The sequence below is a fragment of the Leptonotus elevatus genome, chromosome 17 (assembly GCF_054856555.1).
Source record: "Leptonotus elevatus isolate MCC_2025b chromosome 17, RoL_Lele_1.0, whole genome shotgun sequence".
Lineage (NCBI taxonomy): Eukaryota > Metazoa > Chordata > Actinopteri > Syngnathiformes > Syngnathidae > Leptonotus > Leptonotus elevatus.
In genome coordinates this window covers 6,249,528-6,273,002 of record NC_141255.1, presented here as the reverse complement: position 1 = coordinate 6,273,002, position 23,475 = coordinate 6,249,528, and the positions used below count along the sequence as shown (strand labels likewise).

General features: G+C 41.5%; 3 protein-coding genes across 8 annotated transcripts in view; 1 reads left to right on the top strand and 2 right to left on the bottom strand.

Annotated features, from left to right (window-relative positions):
• The window catches only part of sorcs2 (sortilin-related VPS10 domain containing receptor 2), a 76,362-nt gene extending 60,134 nt beyond the window's left edge, over positions 1 to 16,228 (bottom strand). For 5 of the 6 annotated variants that reach the window (XM_086058922.1, XM_086058923.1, XM_086058924.1 and 2 more), the window contains exon 1: positions 12,629 to 13,016. In XM_086058922.1, coding sequence (XP_085915048.1) covers positions 12,629 to 12,961 — 333 coding nt within the window. In that variant the 5' untranslated portion in view covers positions 12,962 to 13,016. Of the gene's footprint in view, positions 1 to 12,628; positions 13,017 to 14,535; positions 14,614 to 16,163 lie in introns of those variants that run through there. The other variant, XM_086058928.1, reaches the window with a different exon arrangement.
• grpel1 (GrpE-like 1, mitochondrial) lies at positions 15,879 to 17,664 on the top strand. The gene is made up of 4 exons (XM_086058932.1): positions 15,879 to 16,022; positions 16,443 to 16,584; positions 16,655 to 16,736; positions 16,826 to 17,664. Exons 1-4 carry the CDS (start codon positions 15,967 to 15,969, stop codon positions 17,170 to 17,172), a joined length of 627 nt encoding a protein of 208 aa, XP_085915058.1. The 5' UTR covers positions 15,879 to 15,966; the 3' UTR covers positions 17,173 to 17,664.
• Positions 17,665 to 17,769: 105 nt separating this feature from the next.
• tada2b (transcriptional adaptor 2B) lies at positions 17,770 to 22,779 on the bottom strand. Its single transcript, XM_086058067.1, has 2 exons — positions 22,482 to 22,779; positions 17,770 to 21,971 (listed from the first exon to the last, which is right to left on the bottom strand). Exons 1-2 carry the CDS (start codon positions 22,749 to 22,751, stop codon positions 20,793 to 20,795), a joined length of 1,449 nt encoding a protein of 482 aa, XP_085914193.1. The 5' UTR covers positions 22,752 to 22,779; the 3' UTR covers positions 17,770 to 20,792.
• Between the last annotated feature and the right edge of the window lie 696 nt (positions 22,780 to 23,475).

Below are 23,475 nucleotides of genomic sequence, written 5' to 3'. Positions count from 1 at the left end.
TGACTTAAATGTATAGACGATAATATTCAATGTTTCAATGTACGCTATTGTATTTGATTGTTTATCATGTATTTTTAGGTTGAAGAACTGTGTTAGCTAACGTTACATAATCATCTTGATCATCATGTCTTCATCCAAGCCTTATCTTCGTATTCGGTGATCCAAACGATCAGGCATAATGTTCATTCCCACACTGAAAAATGTTGTCAAATAGTGTTACATTGCGATGGAACAGACACATTGTGCACTTTCCTGGGAAAATGTCACAGAGGATTCACTAACGCTGGATTTGAAAGTCTTTTCTGCAGAGTGACTTAACAGCGCTTGGCCAGCAACGGATCGATACACTTCCAACTATACAAAGTCCGACTTGGAATGAAAGCAAGCAACAACAAAAAAAAAAATTCACTCAGTAGAGCGCCAAGGCCAAATAACCCAAATTCGGTTCAGGACAAAATTGGATAGTGAAACTCTATTCATCGTTCAGGGGATACGTTCAAGGTCCACCTGCAATATTTGAAAATCTACGGAATGAGGAGACCATATTAAAAATACTTGTATACTTTTACCCCTCCCACAGGCTTTGAAAACATTGAAATGTATTAAAACAGCAAATCATCTGCTGCATCGATTTTATTGTGTGCTGCAACAATTTTTTTTCAACATTCACTGAAGAACAATGGCGAAAACACCCGAACCCCCAACAAAATGCATCCGAGTCTCCCTGCTTCTTCTTATCTCAATACAGGACAATATTGGACATTATTAATCTTACTCTCTTAGATTATTTCTCCAGTTGCCTGATGCCCTGGTGTGCTCCTGGACTGTATGCACAAGAAGAAGAATAGGTCAATACAGGAGTATTTGAAGAGTCCGTATTATCAGATTCGCAATCCTCCCATCTCGTATGAGCTTTACCATCCTTGTGCCAGGCACGCCAGGTCAAACATCGTCTGCGTCGGTGGCGGCGTGGCACTAAGTCATTGTCATACCGGCGCTTATGTTTCAAAAGGCCCGCGGGATGATAATTATAGGATATAATAGACATGCAAACAAAGAGTTCCCAGCTCGGCCTCGTTTTTTACTCTAACTGACCACTTAACCAATCAAGACCAATTAGCTCAGAGCAGTAAAGCATGCGTATAATAACAGCCTTGCTTTTATTAAATGTCTTTAGCTGGCCTGCCGGTGGAACGGATCCAGCGCTAACCCTGGCAAACGTTCATTTCACATTTGAACTTGACGCTCAATTTTTCCGCTTATTTCTACCAGACGAGTTGGATCTAAAATAATGGTAAAAAAAAATGCACTTAAAGACGTCTGCGGTACATAATAGAATCCCCTTGCTATATTGAATTTTTTTTTTTAAGCCATTGCTCTGTATTGGTTTTTACAGTATATTTACTATAATGTCCCCAACTGACAAACTGTGACCAAACCTGTATCATGTTTTCAGGCTCCGCATAAAATATACTGCAATGCATTATGTTTTTTTTAACCAAACCACAAAAACTTGGTGCGATTGTCAATGAAGAATCAGATGCCACAAAGAAGAGGAACCGGGAGCTCATAGCTATTTCGAAAGGCTGTTGGCAAATTTGAGCACCATCACCCATCAACATTACCTCATCAGTCAATAATTTTTGTGAAAAGAACATACCCATGTGGCGACTGACCAATAAGCAATAATTTGTAAAATATATATAGATATATAGATATATTAGGGGTGTTAGAAAAAATCGATTCGGCAATATATCGCGATATGCGGCCGAATCGATTTTTAAACATCAATTTTTTATGGGAATATTCAACAAAACGTCTTACTTAGGGTTAGGATTCACACATTAAGCGTGGAAGAATGTTATATGAATGGAACATGAAGTCTTAATATTTTATTTCAATGCTGTTCAAACATGAAACAGACTGCAACCTCTTTGTTAAATGCAGTGGCTCAGTTGTAAGCCTGGATTTTCAGATAAATAAATACATTTTCATACAATTCTTACAGTGTACATGTAGAAGTTTACTGATTAGTATTTTCTAAATTTGAGTAAAAAAAAAATCGCAATAATCAATTTATAGATTCGTATCGGGATTAATCGGTATCGAATTGAATTGTGACCTATGAATCGTGATACGAATCGAAAGGTACTAGGCAATTAATTCACACCCCTAATATATATATATATATATATATATATATATATGAAATTGACCAACATGGGAGGTTTCCGCCCGGCGCCAGGGACTGGACTGTTCATCTCTAGCTCAAACGACAGATGTAATACGAGTCCAAGCTCGCTCAAGTGTAAACGAGAGCGGAAAGGCAGCAAACTCACGGGTGGCAAACATGTAACCTGCAGGAATGCTCATGTCAAAGGCGCACACGCATGCACAGCAGGTTGTAAAGACACCAGAAGCAACATGCGCACGCAGCAGCTGCCACCCACCTGCTGCACGTGCTCGGGCGTCCATGGGTTTGTGCTCCACGGTACAGTGGAACATCGAGTTACAAACGATCATTTTTACAAACAGTTCAGGTTACGCACACATTTTTTAAATAAAAATGACCTTTATTTGCATAAACTTTTCAATCTCACGAGCGCTCTTGGCATGGATGAGCAAGTTTATTGTTGTAAACTGAAAAATAGTTGTATCCCTCAGTGGCCTAAGGCGGAAAGCCGTTTCATATTTAAGCGGAAGTTCCACCTCATCATTTTTGATCATCTAATCACAACACATTGATGTCAATAGACAAGAAGTGGCAAAATGGCCGCCTTCTGATATTGATTTTTTTTTAAACTGCTGGATTCTGCTCCTTAACTCATATTCCACTAATCCAATATTAACCAGAATACGGTATTTAGACTAGTGGGGCTGCACAGAACATATTATTGTCAAGAATTTTTGGGGAGGTTGACTTCCCCTTTCAAGTTAACAAGCAATAACAGTTATGTTTTTAAAGTGTTTTATTATAATAGAGTGTTCACTCATTTCTGTATTACATTATATTTTTAACCACACACTGGTTAAAATTAAAAAAATATATAAATTTATTTTGGTGCTGGAACAGATTAATTGCATTTACATTCATTCTAGTGGGAAAAATGTCCTTAATATATGAACATTCCAAGTTATAAACTGGCTCAGGGAACCAATTAAGCTCGACGTTCCACAACTTCCACTGTATATATTAATTCAATTTTTCAAGTAGATAAGGATGAGCTGTGCACTGAATTGAGCCTGTAATTGAAAAGGCAGGAAGTCTCGGACAATAGAATGAATCAGACAAAGCATAGAAATGTGAGTTTTGAAAAAAAAAAACAAAGGGGGGAGGGGGTGTATTGTGAAGGGGTCGACCAAGTTTCTACCAGTCATTTGACAAAGGCAAATCTTACTCTCTGGCTTCTATAAAAAAATAAAATAAAAAAAGGGGTACGGACGACGGCACTTCATATCACTGTCAATCACAACTGAGCATTATTATTATCTTGTATTGGCTCTCATTAGATTGGCATCATTAAAATCCTAATTACAGGCTCCGAGGTGACTCACGCTGCCGTGCTAATTGGAGCCAATGTGACCCGCAAAATTGTGTCCCTCCCTCATGAAATTCCCATCAGGGTTTAGCGTTTTTTCGCTCTCTCCAGTAGCGATGCGCCTGGGTTTTACAAAGCAGACGGTCGGGGGTATGACGGGATGTTCCCGCTTCCACCTTCTGTCAGGGAAGCTCTCGGGCCCAGCGTGACAGAGCCTCGCATCAAATAAAGCCGCTGGGAAATCTGGGAAAGCGTTCCCGAGATAGAAATAGAGATTAGGCTCAAATTTGAGGCACCTTGAAAGCCGGAGATAATCCTCTGCGCCGGGTGTACGAGGTGATCAGCCACAATATTTACACAACCGACACCAGCTTGAGGCACAATTAGGAGCCAACAATTGACCCGGCTCACTCTTTTCCTCTCAGAGCTGCTTACCGATGACTTAAGAGGCGGTGATAATGTGAATGAGGTCATGATTGGGGGTTGGGTGGGGGTAGCCATTGTGACAGATGTGGGTAGACATACCAAGCTGCGCTGCCAAAACTGGTCTTAAAAAGCAAAACAAACAAACAAAAAAGAAGGAATTATATTACTTTAAGCACATCTCACTACCAATACAACAGGAAAATTGAACGTGTCTTGAAATTATCCATCCATTTTCTAGACTGCTTATCCTCTATTCATCCTGCCTACACAAGTAGAATAATATACTTCTTATTATAAGCTGAACGGTAATAAAATAAAACACTTGAAACGACAGAGTGAGTACTTCTGTCACCTCCGGTCGTGCAGGTGTACCTTTTTTTTTTTTTCCCCGGGAGAGCTCAGTATTGTTCCGATTTGACATGTCATCATCATTGCTCTCTCTCTTTTTTTCCTTCTTTTTTTTTTTTAATTCATTTCTATTTTGTATGTGTGTGAGTATGTGCATGTGCGTGTGTGCATGTGTGCGTGTGTACTCATTAGTTCACCTAAAACCTATTAAAAATCCCATACCGTTCACCTAAACCGAATACTTCAGAATACAGCTAGAGTCGTGAGGTTGTCAGGAGACCCGAGGAAGGATCAAAGAAAAGGAAAGTGAAATCCATCACCGACCAGACATTACCTACTGTGTGCAGGTGTACCTAATAGAGTGGGCAATTCGAGTGTTTATCAACCCCCACCTGCCTGCCTCCCCTTTCAATCGCAAAGAAGGCGAGTGGGCGAGAGACAGAGAGAGCAGCATCTCTCCAGGAAGCCTGATCGCCTTCATATTCTAACCACTTCTGCCTTCCTTTATTACTAACAACGTCAAATAATCAGTAAAGATAATGGCTGTAAGCATGTAAAGACTGAGAACAATGTACAGTAGTACGCGTTCAACTGTTTTTCGTTAGAGCGCCTCGTTGCTGGCTGCGAGTGTGTGCATGTCATTTGGAGAAAGACATAATTAAGAGCATGGATTTTTTTTTTCTTCAAATGTCTAATTTAACAGTCAGCGTGGATGCTTTAGAGTGCCTCGTTGTCACGCCCGCAGCTTGATTTTTCATAATTTTGAAGTCTCATTTTTTATACTTTAATCATTCCAATTTGGCAGGGGGCTTAATAGGGAGGACAAATAGCATAATAGTACATATTAGCTCGAAATAAATGCAATGCAGCTTGCCATGAATATGAGTGGAGTTTAGTATCAAACTGAGCTAATTTTTATGTGTTCCTTCCTCTTTTCCAGACTCCCACACAGTCACCCCCGCCGCCGCACTAATTGCTAATCGACGTGACTCAGAAATGCACCGCTCGCTTTCTTTTTCTTTTCCCTCTGAATAACAAAAGGCAAGCATCGACGCCGTCAACACTTGCTAAGTCCATCCTGCGTCAAGTTGATGCACGGAATACATGTCCCCGTCTTGTGGGCGGAAGCCTTTCTGTCGTCGTTACAGTAATTGGCTCGGCTCAGGAAAGAGAGAGTAGCCATATTCTTGTCCAGGTGAGGCGTGTGTGTTGTGAGAACGGCTTAGTGCGGAGGAGAAGACGACACAATCTGGAAATGTGTTAGGAGTTCAGGTGGGATTGTGGAGAAACCCATCTGGACCATGAGTCCAGGCAATTTATAGGGGAGGGGAACTGACGGGAGTTCACGTGGAATCGGTTAAGAATAGCCAAGGGTGTTAACATCATTTCTAATTATTCACATTAGAAACAACATGAATTGGCCTTGAAAAAAAAACAGCAACCAAACCACTGGAAGACCTGCACCGGGATTCCAGTCTGGGTTTCCAGGGAAACGTGAGCGGGAACTCTCAGCCATGACAGTGAGTCTGAAGAAGGACACAACGGGGAAGTTGGAAAGAAAAACAAAAGCCCTCTGTTTTGCCAAGACAAAACTGGAAGGACATGCAAGAAACGTCTGTTGGGTTTTTGCACAACAAACGAAAGGATTGACACGAAGGTTATTTAAAAAAATAATAATAATGTCGCTACTTTTAGCTCTTTTTAGTCAGTGTCCACTAAGCTAACGCTGTCATTTGCCAACATAGAAGCCATTAGAGGAAGCATTGGATGATGATCTTATCCATGGAGAGACACGGGAATCCAAAGCGACTTTATGCTTGGCACAAGTGACTTTATTGTTTATGGCTTCAATCGGCCATCAAATAGGACAAAGGCAGTGGGCTAAGTTTGTGTTCGGCATGCCAGGTAGAACTTTAATTGATACATTGTTGGTATATGCACACTGGGGGCTGACATTTTTATTCAAATTAAACAGTTTTGTGTTTGAATTTGGCCGATTGAATGGTGAGAATATGAGCTGAGAAACCCTCATGGGTTTAAAATTAAAATTGAAATTAAAACATGGCGGCATTCCGCTAGTTTTATCTGTGTGAAAGTCTCACGACATTGCATGCAACACACTGAATGCCTTGTAATCAATTAAACCATCATAGCAGCAAATCGCAGCGCTGCTGTAACTTCCAAGTACCCCAATTTACAACTTTTTCGAGCCTTTGTCTGGCGTTAGAGCATATTTTGTAAAAATGTTTTTTTTTACATTTGGGAAAAATTCATTCATAAGATGCATGATAACTTTCTGTTCCTTTTCCCTTCATGTTCATTGGAACAGACAGGAGGAATCTTAAAAAAATGAGCGAGCATGACTTTAAAATTCCGAGAAATTAAAGTAAAATTATTATTTTTCTAACTGACTATACGTTTTAAAAAAAAAAGACTAATATAACAGCAACCTATTAAGTCACTTAGTAGTGAAACTCTTCTTTATCATGAATGTCTGCATTACACTGCCCCCCGATGGCCAAGGCACACATACCAGACTGAGCACAAAGTCTACAGGCATTGGTACACAAAATCATGGTGCACAGCGTTTAATTTTAACATTCTATTTTATTGTGTGATTACAGCATGCTTTTTATACAATACAAAATTGTATAGTACTATCTTTCTAACAAAATCAGGTTAGTTCTGATTGGATTTCAAGTGTAGGCTACCATACAAATACGTTTACAGTATTATGACTCGGAGTCATTTGTCAGTATAGACGAATGGCCCAATAATGACTTTGTGTCTCATGTTAAACTGAGACCCGGTTCCATTTTCTGTCCCCACAAGGCCCACTTGGCCAGGAATCTCACTGCTGTTATTAATAACACTTACAGTACATCCTCCGGACAGAAGACAGTAACACAGCAAAAAGTGTCATCCGAACCCTCAGTGACAAAAATGATTTATGTAAGACAGCCAAGAGCGATTAGCGGTCCCGGGACGACCGCGCTTGGATGACAAGCGACAGCAACGGGTTAAATTCACATGGAAGGAGGACACGAGGAAAACGAAGCTGGGACGGCGGATGATTTACAGTGTGGATGCTTCTGGAGTGTCTCGAACAAGGGGCGACGAGATAGATGACGAGAAAAGTTCTGCTCACATGTGCAAACAATTTCCCCGCCACAGAACAACTGGGGGCCAAATGAACTGTCTGTTCTGCATGTGAAGCGTGAACAAATGCCTTTCACATTAAGTCAGGGACATGGAGACACACACAGACACACGCACGCACACGCACGCACACGCTAGTGGTTATGCAAATAATGACAAGATCTATAGATCATAGCTGCACTGCTTTTAGTATGTGCTATGTGGACATAAGATTTGTTTTTGTCCAATCAGATTCAAAAATAGTTGACTTATTCATGTTCCCTTTTATTATAATTTTATATTAATATACACTACAGTACTTTTTTTTGTTTGTTAAATAGAACATAGCGCCTCCTAGCATGAATTAGCTATTTGTTTTAATTCTGTGTAGATTTTCTTTTTATCGTGTTTTCGCATTTCTATTACCATTTGTGTCAGACAATGCAGTATTCTAAAAACAAGTAACAAAAACTTGTGGTGGGTTTTAATGGCATTTAATTCAATTTATTTTGGGTTTTTAACTCATTCACTGTCATTGACGCCTAATTTTTAATAATCTTTTGTTGTTGTTTTTAATGGCGAGTTAACGAAGTGAAGTCACGCGATTAATTACAATTAATTTTAATCACCTGACGCCCCTCATTTTTATTAATATTTTCTTCTTCTTTTTTTAAAAAAAAGAAAAGATTTAAGAAAAATTAGGGGCGTCAGGCGATTGGAATTTGTAATCGTAATTAATTGCATGATTTCACTAGTTAATTCACAATTAATCACAAATTTTATGTCTGTTCTAAATGTACAATAAAAAAATTCTAGGTTTTCATACTCTTGTTAACAAAAGTGGAAAAAAATGTAAGCTAATAGAAACAGTTAAAATGATTTTTTTTTTTTACGTTTATAGCCGTCAATGGCAGTGAATGAATTAAAAAGAAAAGATTAAAAATTTGGAGCATCAGGCGATTACAATTTTAATCGTAATTAATCGCATGACTTTTATAGTTAACTCACGATTAATCACAAATTTTATATCTGTTCTAAACGTACAATAAAAAAAATTCTAGGTTTTCATATTCTTGTTAACAAAAGCGGAAAAAAATGTTAAACTAATAGAAATAGTTCAAATGAATTTTTGACGCCGATAGCCGCCAATGGCAGTGAATGAATTAATAATATTTGTACTGGGAGGTTACAACGGCTGGAGAGAGAATGGTCTGTCCACAGTCGCACAAACACAGGAAGCCTATTAAACCGCCATGGTTTTGCATGCTCCAGTGTGTCAAAGTGGCGTTATTATGCAAGCAGTCAGCACATTTCCTCTTTTTAATCTTTATTTCTTCGTGCTGACGCCCTGGGCTTGCTCGCAGGGGAAACTGTTGAGCCGGGAGTAATTATATTAAAATTGATCCCCGGTACATTTACAAGGAACCTGCTCAATATGAAAAGTATCAACAAAAATATCTCAGATAGTCAGCGGAGTAATAAAACGGGAACCCTCGTGTGTATTATTAGACCTTCACTGCTTTGACCTCATCAATATTGGATTCGTAAAAAGCTGACGACGTAAACGGTGAACTTTTATCCTTATTCGACGTCTGCGTTTCTTTTTCGGCGCTCGTTCAGAAACTGCGCGGTCTGGTTCTAAAACGGGGGGGGGGGGGGGCTGACTGCTTTTGGAAGCTGCTGAGCTGCGGGAAAACAAGCTCATTCAATTGTCCAATCGCAGCAAGAGAGGACGCACAGCAGGATACAAGCGGCAATTACGCTACCATTCATCTTGGAATTATATCACGGTGCTCCTCACGTGAATCGCCACCTGCGATTTGGTGGTCTTCACTTCACCTGGCTCCTCTGGGACGTCTGCCGCTCAACATTCGAAGGAAAACAAAAGCGTCTTCAGGCCCCGGACATCTATCAAGGGCTCTGCTCATAAATGTCAGCCCTGGAGAAATTAAATGGCACTATTTCTCTGTGTTATTGGGCTGGGATGAACCTTTGATTGAGGAGGAATCAAACTGAGCTCCTTGTCCGGCATAATCATAAAATGCCTGCAGCTGGCTAAGAGGAGAAGATGGCGAAAAGGAAGTTCATCAAGTCGATGGATGGGGCTATTGGATGGATTGTATTGCTCTTAAATACTAGACATCATTTAGAAACCACTGGACAGAGTTGGCGGACTGACAGTCTTCAAACAGTAAAAGCATGTAGGAAGTAGAAAGGAGGTTCCAAGATCGTATCAATGACTAGAAACTCCACTGAGGTCAAACAATACGCATTTGGAATAAAAACACATCACATTTATGAGAGAACCAGCCGTCACTCTTCAAATTCAAATTCAAGTTAACAGTTTAATGTATTATATCATATGATATAAAAGCTCTCTACTAGCTAACTAGTTTGGCTAACTTAGGGCGTTACTTCACAAAGAGCAGAGAAGTAGGTATTCGATTTCCGAGAAAGAATTACTTTCACTGTTAAAGCCTATCATATTTTGATTTTTTTTTTTAGGATAGCGCTGTCTTGGAAAGAGTGTTTGCAACCAGCTACGAAAGTTAGCATGTCTACAGTTGTTGACATAGAACTGCATATTTGCTACTAGCTAACTAGCATGGCTAAAATCAGTTCCTTCCCGCTCTGATGTTACGTCACATAGAGCACAGAGGTGGCTAGTCATTTTTCTGAGAAATAAGTACTGCTGTAACCTACTATATTTTGATTTTTTTAAGATAGCGCTGTCTTGGAAAGAGTGCTTGCAACCAGCTACAAAAGTTAGCAATTTGCTACTAGCTAACTAGCATGGCTAAAATCAGTTCCTTCCCGCTCTGATGTTACGTCACACAGAGCACAGAAGTGGCTAGTCATTTTCTGAGAAATAAGTACTGCTGTAACCTACTATATTTTGATTTTTTTAAGATAGCGCTGTCTTGGAAAGAGTGTTTGCAACCAGCTACAAAAGTTAGCAATTTGCTACTAGCTAACTAGCATGGCTAAAATCAGTTCCTTCCCGCTCTGATGTTACGTCACACAGAGCACAGAAGTGGCTAGTCATTTTCTGAGAAATAAGTACTGCTGTAACCTACTATATTTTGATTTTTTTAAGATAGCGCTGTCTTGGAAAGAGTGTTTGCAACCAGCTACAAAAGTTAGCAATTTGCTACTAGCTAACTAGCATGGCTAAAATCAGTTCCTTCCCGCTCTGATGTTACGTCACACAGAGCACAGAAGTGGCTAGTCATTTTCTGAGAAATAAGTACTGCTGTAACCTACTATATTTTGATTTTTTTAAGATAGCGCTGTCTTGGAAAGAGTGTTTGCAACCAGCTACAAAAGTTAGCAATTTGCTACTAGCTAACTAGCATGGCTAAAATCAGTTCCTTCCCGCTCTGATGTTACGTCACACAGAGCACAGAAGTGGCTAGTCATTTTCTGAGAAATAAGTACTGCTGTAACCTACTAAATTTTGATTTTTTTAAGATAGCGCTGTCTTGGAAAGAGTGTTTGCAACCAGCTACAAAAGTTAGCAATTTGCTACTAGCTAACTAGCATGGCTAAAATCAGTTCCTTCCCTCCTTCCTCTGATGTTACGTCACATAGAGCACAGAAGTGGCTAGTCATTTTCTGAGAAATAAGTACTGCTGTAACCTACTATATTTCGATTTTATTTTGAAAAAAAAATGCAACTGTTTCTTTTCTATATACATTTAACAATGTACCTACGGAGCCTAGCTATTCAACGAGAGTCACGGTGACCTGAGCATTTTCAAAATGAGAGCAGTAATTGCAATACAGTGAAAATGTGACGCCACAAAATTTTTGCTGAGGTTATTCATGCCCCGCAACAATTTGTCACCAAGCTCTTAGATAGTTTTGTCATCAAAAGCAAGACGTATCCTACCGAGACATTGTTCACGTTGACTGCAAGCTAACCACTAATACAGTCTGCCCTCAATAGCAGAAACCAGGAGTTCACTGTCACGATAGATCGCACCCCAAATAATTCAAAGCCTTACAAGAGTCCTCATAAGTTTACAACGATGTTAATTATATTAATGTGCACATAAATGACTTTTCTGCAGCTGTGTGCAGTGTCCCAGCCACACAAAGGCTGTGAGAGCCAGCGACATCTCCACCATGCAACATCCACCACAAAGACCACTCTTGTTTAGAAAGCCCGTAAATAACAAATGCCGTAATGGAGGCAATGGGCCTCTTCTCGGCCGTTGAAGCCATTTAAAAACTATTTGCACTGACTAGCAAGGTAGAAGAGAAGAAGATATTCGCTCTCATCTCTCACTTTGTTTTCCACCAATTGCACGTCACTAAAATAGCAACATTTCTCTTCATGAGAATTTGATATATGACAAAGAAAGGTACTTTAGTTACTGTTTGCTCCATGTCAAGGTCAGCTTACTAAAGATGGCTCTTGTTCTGGTTTTGAATGCGGAGATGGGACTGTGCTGCGGGCCTGTTTTTGTGGGATACGGGGCTGATGGCTATACAAAAATCTGTGACTTTTGGTTTTAACTTTTTTATAATAAATACAAAAAAAAAATACAGAATTGCTCCACATTCCTTTACACTGATGGGTTGTTTTTACTGCTGTTGTTGTGCCTATTGTTCTCTCCTCTTTGCCTCGCCTACGTCCGGCAAGTGCTTGCTAATGTGGGGACTGAACCCCACTGTGAGATTCCGTTGGTTGTCTTACAATGTAAATGTCTTGCTCAATATCTGCTCAAACTGCCTTGAGATAACTTCTGCGCTATATAAATAAAATTGATGACTTGTCAAATAAATTAAAGTCAAAGTGGCCCTTGTATCCTTGAATTCTTTCTGAAAGTTTAGCTACCAAAACCTACACATGCAGGCACAAATTGGGAAGCCTCAGATTGTTCACACCTTCTGGCCCAGGTGCAACCGATGAATACAGCTTCCGTTTCAACAAACCAGCAACATAATGCTTTAGTCACAACGCAACGAGTCGCTTCCAAAAAGGAAAGCCAAGCAACAACAAATAACCAAATGAGGTGCTCAATGCGACCAGGTGGCGCACCTGCGTGCGTAAAGAAGACACGCAGAGGCGCGTCACGGCCACCTACGGTGAGAACAATAACTTGTCTCCCATCATGTGGATGGGAGGGACTGGGTGGCACAAAGAGGGTGTGGACGCTTCGGCTACTTACGCTGCTGTTCTCCCCTGTCCAGTGGACCATCGCCTGGTTGTGCGTCGCATCTCCTTTGAGCACGAACGAGCTGCTTTGCAGGGACATTTGTTTTTCCCGGGACAGCGCTCTCCTGCGACGAGGGGAGCCTTCCGAACCCTCGGCACCGGTCGCGTCCTCACCTCCATCCGCCGGAGAACCTTCCGCGCGTCCTCCGCGTCCCAGGTCCGGCCCGCGGTGGTCCCCGACGCGCCCGCGGTCACAGCGCGCGGGTCCCGTCATCGCGGTCACCGTCGAGGCGGTTAAGAGCAAAACGCAGAGGCGCGCGGAGGCGGGGAGCGCTGCTTTGGCCATGCTTTTGGCCCGGAGAGGGAGCAGGAGACTGAAGGAAGATGGATAGGTGTGTACTGCGAGCTGAGCGAGGGAGTGTGCGAGAGAGGCGGGGGGGGGGGGTGGAGATGGTGGGAACAACGTGGCCAAAGTGGACCACAAGACGGCGCACTGGCGCCACCTGCTGCTGAGCAGCCCCCAAACCACGACTGAACGACACAACACAATCAGCCGCGTCATCTTCAATATTCAGCAAAAAAAAAAATGGAATTACGTATAGTATACTCACATCATATGTTATTATTTTTTCCTCACAGAGCATAATATTTACCATTTGAGTGTTTTTGCATTATTTTTCATGGAGTTGTCTGTTTTATTTTGTGGGTTTTTTAACAAATCTTTTCAATAAGCTAGAGTTGCTGACTTTCACCATTCAACTCAACACTATATTTATAGAGCACTTTAAAACCACCACTGTTTTCTCAAGATGAAACCCAGGAGCAGCAGATACAATGAAAACAGCAGAGGCCCCAGAATTGAACCCTGTGAGACACTATACGTTCCGTTATATATGTGAATTCAGATTGCACATATTAGGTCCAACAACTTTTTTTTTAAGGGCCTACGATAATAAAGAAATCACACGACGTACCATCATAAGAACCACAAGTCGACTAATGAGCGTAACCAAATTCCCTGCAGCACAGATAGGCCAAGAAATGTAAAGTGACCACCTGCAGTCAGTGATGGGCAAGCGGAGCATATCATCACCAATTATTTGAGTTGGCCATGTGTTTGACATCCGCCGAACCCCTTAGACTGACTCACTGAACCCCTGGGGCTCCATCGAATCCAGGTTAAGAACCACTGTCTTAGTTGCTTCGTATTTAAATGTAGCTTTAAACCGTAATCAACAATTAAATAGCTAATTTTTTTTCAATTCACACAGAAAAAAAGAAACGTTTACTTTTGCATTTGAACTAAAAAAATAACCGAAAAGGTAATTTTGAGTCAATTTGTAGTTTCAGAAGTGCCACAATAACAGATTTTCACATCAGAGATATTTCATTTTGTAACAGCGGGTTGTTATTTGCTGCCCAGCAAGGAGGAAGAACAGCGGCATTAATATTTGATGGCGGTGAGAGACATTTAATATTTGAGGAGTCATCGTCACCTTCTCACTTTTTCGGTCATTCTTTGATATGTTTTGGTCTCTCTTTTCACCTCACCTCAAAATGTTGCTTTTTAAATTATTCAGCAGAACACAAAACTCAATGATATGGAATAGTGCAGCCAGCATTACTAACATGGGTCAAAATTAATAATGTAACCCGGAACAGATCACAGATTAAGACTTTGCACATTTGATTGCTATCCTATATTACTGCTCCTTTCAAAGGACATTCAGGAGACAAAGTTAAAACACACAATCTTCCACGCACAGAAGACGAATTAATGGGATGTTCCACGCCAATAATGAGGTGGGCGACTCCTCACACCTCGAAGTCATTCCCGTCCCCTTACTCACGCAGAAAAGCTCCGCCTCGGCTGTCACGCCGTGTCATCCGGAATTACAAGTGATGCGTTTAATGACTCACCTATAGCCCACGGGATCCGCAGCAAGGCCACGCAGCACACAGATGCTGCCCTTCGCCAGGCTTGAAGGATAACGGCGCCTGAATGAGAGAAAACAATCAGATGCAAAAAACTAGTGCTTTGGTGACATCTTTTTTGCATGTTGGTGCCAAAGAACTATGTTGAAGTGAGGGAAGTAGCTTCTATTAGACATAGCTAGCTCTTGGCTAATATAAAAGTAAGTCATCTGAAGGCATCTATAAGCAATTATAAACATTTTGAAGGTGTCACAATGATGATATCTCAATTGTGAAATTTGGGCCTGTTTAGTTGGTTCAACACAAAGGTGATAGAGTTGCAGGAATTCAAGACAACAGCACCATCTATTGGAAGAGTATGTCATTATTCTGCCTATATTGTGTTACTATGGGATGCGTTGCTGCCTAGACCTCTGGCCTGAAATATTATGGTATGTATGGGAAATAACACCCTTTTACTTCATGATTTTTTTAAATACACTAATGGCATAATTAAATAGAATGTCAAGCATTAAGCAGTTTGTGCATCAGTATTAATTCAATGTGACTTGGCCACCACGGGGCAGTACAACACAGCCATACAGAAATAAACAAAGAAAACATTCACAGCTACCGTACCCAGTATACGGCAATATTAGTTTTTTTTTTTCTGAGAGGATATATGAAATATGACAATGTGACTATTGATGCCATGCGTTAGCTCGTTTATGGTTTCTATTTTATTTTATTTATTTTTTGCATTGTAAGTTAGCGTTTAGTTTTTTTCAAAATAAATTGTATTCTCCATTTTAATAAACTTTTTTTCAAGGGATTAGGAGTAAGGACAGAATTTACATTTATTTAAACAATTAAATTGCTTCTGCTTTTGGCTATTTACATTTTTTTTTAATTATTATAATTTTTACAATGAGTATGCTATTTTTTTTTTACTTATCTAATCAGTCATTCAACTTTTACCGGTGTATTCTTTTCAATTTAAATTCTTTTAAAACACAAATATCAGTAACTTGACTCAAGTACAGGGTGGTTTTGAAAGTACTTTCGCCACGTTTGTACGTGAAAAGGCACATTATAATTAAAACTTAAGCACTATGTGTGACTACGACTATTATTCATAATTTAATATCATTATTGTTTATTTTATTCCATAATTTGCACCCAATACTCAACTGCGGATGATTAACCTTTAAATCAATTGTCCTTGATCACGTGTGTGGGGTTTTACATTTGCTCTAGCGCAACCAAACTACATCGAGCTGTCATCCCCTCTTCCAAATGCGATTGGTCGGACAACATACGTTCCGCCTCTTTCGACACCTGATTGGTTAGCCCTTATGACGACGGCCATCAGTTTCTAGTCTGCTGTCAAGCGTGTGTTCAAAGAAGGATTCTCGCTCGCCTAATTAAAGTCGGAAAATGGCGAATTTGTGCATACGGAGCTACTCACTCGGAGCTTTGCGCAACGTTTTAAGGTTAGCAACATTTCGATTTGACAAAAGTATGTCGATGTGTTCGGTGCGTGAATGGCGTGTAAACGTTAGCATCGCGAAATAGTATGATGACATAATTGCACATACTGGGGGTACCGTGCTGTTATATAAAGCGTATATTACCTTAATTGGTGGGGTTAATGCTGGAATAATAAAAAAGTGGATTATATAGTTCATCTGTTAGTCGAAGGATAGTTATCGAACACTCGCCGGGCGCGCAGGAAATTACGTCAGTGCTATCGCATAATTACGTCAACTTGTTGCCCTGCAGTAATAAATACTGTTTTAATATTGTTTTTAAAATGTATTTTCCAAAATTAATAGCAACAAAACACTTGTATTTGTTAACTATTTCTGTATCCGTGCATTGCATCATCAATGAATTATCTTTCTTTTTCCCAGAGCATCCCCGCGATGGTTATGCACAGCCACCCAGCAGAAGAACGGACACGGCTCAGAGGCGTCCACCGAACCCGAACAAAGCACGACAGAGAAGGTCCTGGCCGAGAAGACGCAGCTGGAGGAGCAACTAAAAGAGATGACCGTAAGTCGGACACTGTCTGGTGTAACCAGCGCACCGACAAGTCTTACATGACTCTTTTGCCCCTCCACAGGACAAATACAAGCGAGCCTTGGCAGACACAGAGAACCTGCGGACAAGGAGTCAGAGGATGATTCAGGAAGCTAAATTATACGGTAAACAACTCAACTGAAATGCTGTATTTAACTTATGTGCAACATATTGTGCGATATAATTAATATTTAACCAATTATTCCACCGCTAGGTATCCAGGGCTTCTGCGAGGACCTGCTAGAGGTGGCTGACATTTTAGAGAAGGCCAAGGAAAGCGTGCCCAAGGAAGAAGTAACGAGCCAGAACCCTCACCTGAAGAACCTCTATGATGGCCTGGTGATGACTGATGTCCAGATCCAGAAGGTGTTCACCAAGCACAACCTGGTCAAGCTCAACCCGTACGGCCACAAGTTTGACCCGTATGAGCACGAGGCGCTGTTCCACGCCCCCGCCGAGGGTAAGGAGCCTGGCACTGTCACCGCGGTAACCAAAGTGGGCTACAAGCTTCACGGGCGCACCCTCAGGCCGGCGTTGGTGGGCGTGGCTAAAGCCTCCTAAGAAAGACGAGGACCACGAAGACATTTGGCGTATTCGCCATCACTGGACTGAACATCACAATAAACTGACCAAACTTTGACCCTTGAATTTCTTAAGTTGGCAGGACCAGTGAGAACGCAGGCGTCACCAGCCATAAAAATTTGAATAAAAACATAAGTGAACATTAAACAGAATTACAAGGTGTGTATTTCAAGCAACTTTGCCTTAGAAATGCCCATGTTAATGCTAACACAAGGTAAAACCTATAGACGCACTTACGATTATCATTGGTAACCCGTAACACAAGAGACTATGAAGAGCACATGTAGTTGGACATCACAAGTCACATACATATGCATATATTCGTTATCTTCTGTAAAAACAACTATTGCAACTTATCCAGTCATTGAAAGTAACGTGACTCGTTTGTATGACTTTTACACTGACCCCCAGTGGCCAAAGTGGGCACAATAGGAGCAACACATTGAATTAAATTGAAGTATGAAACCACGATGCACAAAGGGTGAACTTCTTTGCGTTCTATTTAATTATTACATAAAGAACAAACTTAAAGTACAATAATAGATAAAGTGCTTATATACCTTATTAAAAAACATTTTTAAAAATGTTAAGGCGGTAATAGATAAATAGCATTCACTCAATCTTTCATTTCAATCATTCCAATCAAACAAGTTTGACAGCCTTAAATTTAGAAGTTTCCATGTTTAATACATGTCAATATACATACGGCACTGCCACTCCAGGACAGCAAATCCCGCAGCTTCATCTGTGCAATACAAAATTCTTCTTTTTTTACTTACAAAAGCTATTAAAAAAATAATTGCATGACGGAAAATACTGTACAGGTCACGAGTAATTCATCCCCCCAATTTATACATCATTTACAAAGGGTCAGACTAATTTGCGGGCAAAAAAGCTGAGAAAGGTTTCACTTCACAGTCCGAAATCGTTAATGACGTTAATTGACAGACCCAAAATACTGACAATTCACCCTGTCCTTTACAAACAGCAAAATATGGCTCTTTTGTCCTTAGTCTTGATATGAAAATACAGTAAACCCACACTGTATCGCATATTTTTAAGCGATCGGTTTTTTTTGTTATACAGGCAAGACCTTATTTTGAATTGCGTGTCGTTAGTGTAGTACCACAATGTGCCACAACATTCCAGGCAGTACTGAGCTTGACTGGATGAAATGCAGCTTAATTAAGAGTAATAAGAGGCAGAGAAGGTCAAAATTGTGTAAAAAATTCGGGCAATTTAATCGGGCAATATTAGCTCATTTGAAATTGTCAAAAGCCTGCAGATTTTTTTGCCAATTTGTTGGGCTTTTTTTTAATTTTTAAATTAACACATTACAACACAAGACTAAGATTCTAACACTCACCCCTCCAGAATAAAAAAGGCCTATTTTAGACATTTTTTCCCTGTGTAAAATACTATAAGACAGTCAAAACATCTGCTTGTAATTCATGCATTAAGGTACCGAAAAATAAGTAATCAATTATATATTTTTGTCTAATCAATTGGGAAATTAATCTGTTATTGGAATTTTATTCAGCCAAATATCTGCATCAACATAACGTAAAAAAAATTAAATCACATCGATATTGGTCGGGACCTAGTAAAAACAGCAAATCCTTTACAACTTACCGTCACATCCATGCTAATTACATTAGCCCATCTAAGGGGTCTCACATTGCATGTTAGCATTAAGATACTGGACATTACAGTTTATGGTTTGGTTGAACATTTTGGTATTAATAATAAATATGCAATGTAATACTTTGAAAAGTATATTTTAATACATTTAAGTGGCTTCTATTGAGTTGACTGACAACGCGTTTAAAGTAATACAAATTTAGATTTTCACCTATTGCGGGTGGGTCCAGAACACATCGTTTCACTGTACTTAAAGGTCTCATATTATTCAACATACTATAATAGTTCTCAAATGTGTAAAAGACATGTCTGTGACATGCATTCTTCAAAATTTACTTTGGATCTAATATTTTTGCTGTCCATAAATCAGCCAAAAAACGCTCTGTTCAAAACAGCCTGTTTCAGGGGTGTGTCACTTTTATGTAAATAGCTGCACCAGGCCACGCCCCCCCTCTCTCTCTCTCTCTATCTCTCTCTCTCTCTCAAAGGGGCAGTGATTTCAGTCATGTGCTAATGTTGTGAATGGAAACGACTGGCCATGGGAGCAGAAGAAAAGAAAAATAGACTTATACTTTTACACATTTGAAAACTATTTTAATATGTGGAAACGTGGCATAACGTTTAACCACAAAAAAAAAAGTAGCATAACGTTACTACAGAGACTATGTTGTAGTGTTATTTTGCGATTGTTTAGGCAATGGCTATTTTGCCGTAACCTGCAAATCTCCCGCGAACGTTATTTTGCCGTGAATGACTCAGATTTGCCGTGAATGCTTGTAGACATTTACATGCGGTTATGAATAACACAAATGTGCACGGTCGCAACGTGCAAGCCGTCTCGTCGAGACCACTTAGCGGTCGGTTAGCATCACAAAGTCGTGTCAACTAGGTGGCGAGTTGCCAGTCACGGCTAATTAACCACCGCGGATTGTATCTTGACAAAACAATACGCAACCGCTTCATATTATCCAACCACCGTCTGCTCTATCATATCTGACCTCTTTTAACCAAACAAACCTCCACGCGACAAATGTAGCTCCCACTTTAGGCACTAAAAATACACTAGTAATATGGTAGAAGGTGCACATCTCTTATTAGAAAGGACAGGAAGGAAGGGCTCAATCAAAAATTTTAAACTTGCATCTTTCCCGTTTGCAGTCGTGTCACACTGTTGGGACCGATCCATTATGTTTAAACGTGTTGCTAATCCAGCTCTGAACAGGCTTTCACTAACAAAACGGTCCTTTGAGAAATAATGTCGGTACACGTCCTTCAAAAATAAAATGTATCCACTGTCTTCTCAAAGATTTGGGACGAAGGAAGCAACCACTTTTTCCTGATCAATGTTTCCCCTTTCCACGGAGCATTTGCGAGCAGGGAGAGAAAAAGAAAGGTGCGGCCAGCTTCTGGAATTTCAGTGGGCGTGACAAACCTTTACCAGGGGCGGTGCTGGGTCGAGTGCACTTCCGTGTCTTTTTGACATCACTAAGTCACGGAAGTTGAATCTGCCCGTTTGAAGCACACATTTTAGAAAGGAGGAGAAAGCTAAAGAAGTCACGGGTGGACTTACCTGGTTGGATTGTAGACAGGCCGGGGGATGCATATTATTGATAGAAAACCCCACTTAAAGTGCATTTTCATATGATGGGACCTTTAAAGCAGAAGGCCATTTGGTTCTGTACTGCCACCTGCTGTCGACTGAAAATGACATTACAGCGCCTACGTGCGCAGCCTGCAAAGTCACTTTTCCTTTGACTCATTTCTGACAGGGCCAGAGCTGGAAATGCTGTTAGTAAATTAAGCTGTGTGAGTGATGTAAATATTTTTTTAAAACGTTTTTAGATTTTTGATCCTCAACATAAATGGGGGGGTGTCACTGTAGTTCTTCACCAGCGAGGGGTTTCACTGTACACATTCACAATTCACAGTCAGTAGTATTGTCTCACCCGGTCTTGGGTCTAAACAGCGTCTCTGGATATCCAGCCGCTCTCAGTGAGGAAGGTGACGATGCGTTTCCTGAGGACTTTGTCCAGGTAGCTGGGCAACCGGCTCTTGGAGGGGACACCCTGTCTCTTCTGCAGGTGGTCCTTAATGATGATGGTTTTGACGGTCAGGTAGCGCGCGGGGCTAAGGTTGAGGGAGTTGCACAGTACTTTCTCGCGGTCCGACAGCAGCTCAAACCCCGTCAAGTTCTCAATGGCAGCGAACTCGCCCTCTTTGGCTTCCTCCTTGATGGCGCAACTTGCTCCAAGCCCACCAGGCGCGCCGCCGCCCCCTCCTCCGCCCGGCGCCGTCCCAGAGCCGATTCCGCCGCCTCGCTTGGAGACGACCACACTTTTGTTCTCCTTGCGCTTTTCCCGTTTGTGGCGCGCCGCCTCGTACTCGGCTGCCTCATCGAGGCGGGCGATGCCGTTGCGGCGGCACCGCTGCAGCTCTCTCACTTTAGCCCTGAGCGCGCGCTCTTTGTGCATGTTCTCGAAGAGCTCCTCCACTTCTCGGTGGGCCATGAACTGGCAGAGCCCCCGCAGGCGCACCCGTTGCTCCTTCTCCTCCTTGTTGATCTTCCTTTTCGGCGTGGTGGGAACCGGCGGGCACGTTCCCGCTGTTGTCGTGGAACCCGGCACCATTGTACCGGCACCCGCTCCGACTGCGCCGCACGCAACTCCCGGCGACTTGTCCTTGTCTCGCGTCTCTTTCTTGTCCCGGCCCAGGAAGACGGGCACCAGGCTGTAGTCCCGAGCGATGTTCTTCCGCCGCTGCCGCTCGCGTAGTTTGCGCACATACATGTCCACGTGGGCGCGCTTCATCTCGATCTCCACGTCCTCGTCGTCGTAGTTGACCGACAGGCCGCTGATGAGTTTCTCGGCATCTTGGTCGTATTCAATCTCGTAGTCGTCGCGCAACGGCATGTAGCCCAGCTGCTGCTGCTCGGCCAGGCTGATGTCCAGAGGCGGGAGCGGGACTGTGAGGCTCGGCGAAAGGGCCCCCCCGCCGGGGCACGTGTGGTCCGTCACGCGATTGGGAATACTGTCAGGGATGCAGGCCTTTCCCAGGTTACCGTGGATGTACATCGTCACGTAGTGGTCCATGACTTCCTGGGGAGTGCGGCTGGCTCCAACATGAGCTGCCATGTCCTCCTAAACAATAAAAAATAATAATACACAGGTGGTAAAAGTACTCACACTTCACCATGGAAGGACAAATGCTTACTGTAATTTCTTTACTTATGTAAAAGTTGTTTGAAAGTTTACAATTACCATAAAATCTTTGCTAATGTCCATTATATGGAATATGATACATTTTCAAAAATGCCCAGATTCACTTTAATCATCAAATAGATTTTTTGTTTACTTTTTCCACCTGTTTACATCTGTACATTCTTTCCCTTACTTTGTCCAAAATATATCTATTGTTAAAACGGTTTCGCCTATAACTGAGCGTTTAAAAAAAAAAAAAACTTTAGCACTGGGTAGTTTATGCGCGTCAGTGCTTCTTTTTTTTTTTTTACTTTTACTATCAAAGAGTTTAATTAGTACTACTTTACTCAAGTCGCTATAGTATATACTTCTGCGTATTTACTTGGTGTGTATGAGTACGTTTGCTCCCTCTGCACGCGGAATGCAAAATGAAGTGCAAAAAGTTCGTACCCAGTTTCCAAAGCCATACTGTTCGATGGCATCGAGGAGCGACTGCTCTTCCCTGCTCGTCCATCCTCCCTCCGCTTCGGGACCCCAGAGGGAGAAGCGACCGCCGTCGACTTGCTGGTAGCCGTGCCATCTCCGGTGGTTGCCGATTTCTGCGCCCGCTGAGAAGCACTCGGGACACAGCTCGATATCGGGACAGTCGGTGCAGCGAAGCCGGAGATTGGTTACGTCTGCCAGGCAGTTCACGCAGTACTTCTTCCCCAGGTCGGCCATGTTGGCTGGCTCTGCTCCTTGTTGTTGGAGGCAGACCACACGCGCATGCGCAGTGGCGTGCGAACTCAAGCGCCGCTTTGAGACCAAAGCCGCCCTCTACAGGAGAGCTGTTAGTACAACAGCATATGCTTGGACTGCGCGTGCGCAAGACACTCCAAAATAAAAAAATATATACATACAGTATATATATATAATAGTGAGAATGCTTCTGCCGCAAACACGAATTGCTTTTTTTCCCCTCTTCCTGCTTTTTTTCACTGTTGGAAAACGAACAAAATCTCGTATAATTATGAGATTTTAGGTCAGCCACCAAAAATGCTTGGGCAGTGTGTAGATGTTGCGCTCCACAGGAATGGAAACGTGTTAAAATAATGTGAACTTGGCTTTTCCTATTTTTTTTTATTTATTGTAGAAATAGGTTTCCATAAGTAACACTTGTTTTTAATTATTATTATTCCCGTTTTTCTTTTATGTATGAACAACCCAGACAGTGCTATTTTGAATTAAAATGTCATTCTGCCCCACTATCAGCAGAGGGTATTACTATCACCACTTCTATAAATAAAAATACATCATTATTTTTGCGCCAATGGAGTACAGTCTGCCATGAAACACCTCTTTTAGAAAACCAAGGTCATCTGAAAATGCCCACGTGCCCATAAAATGATGTAATCTGGTAGGAAAAAGCAAACAAACTAACATTTCAGGTGTAAGGAAGCAAGTT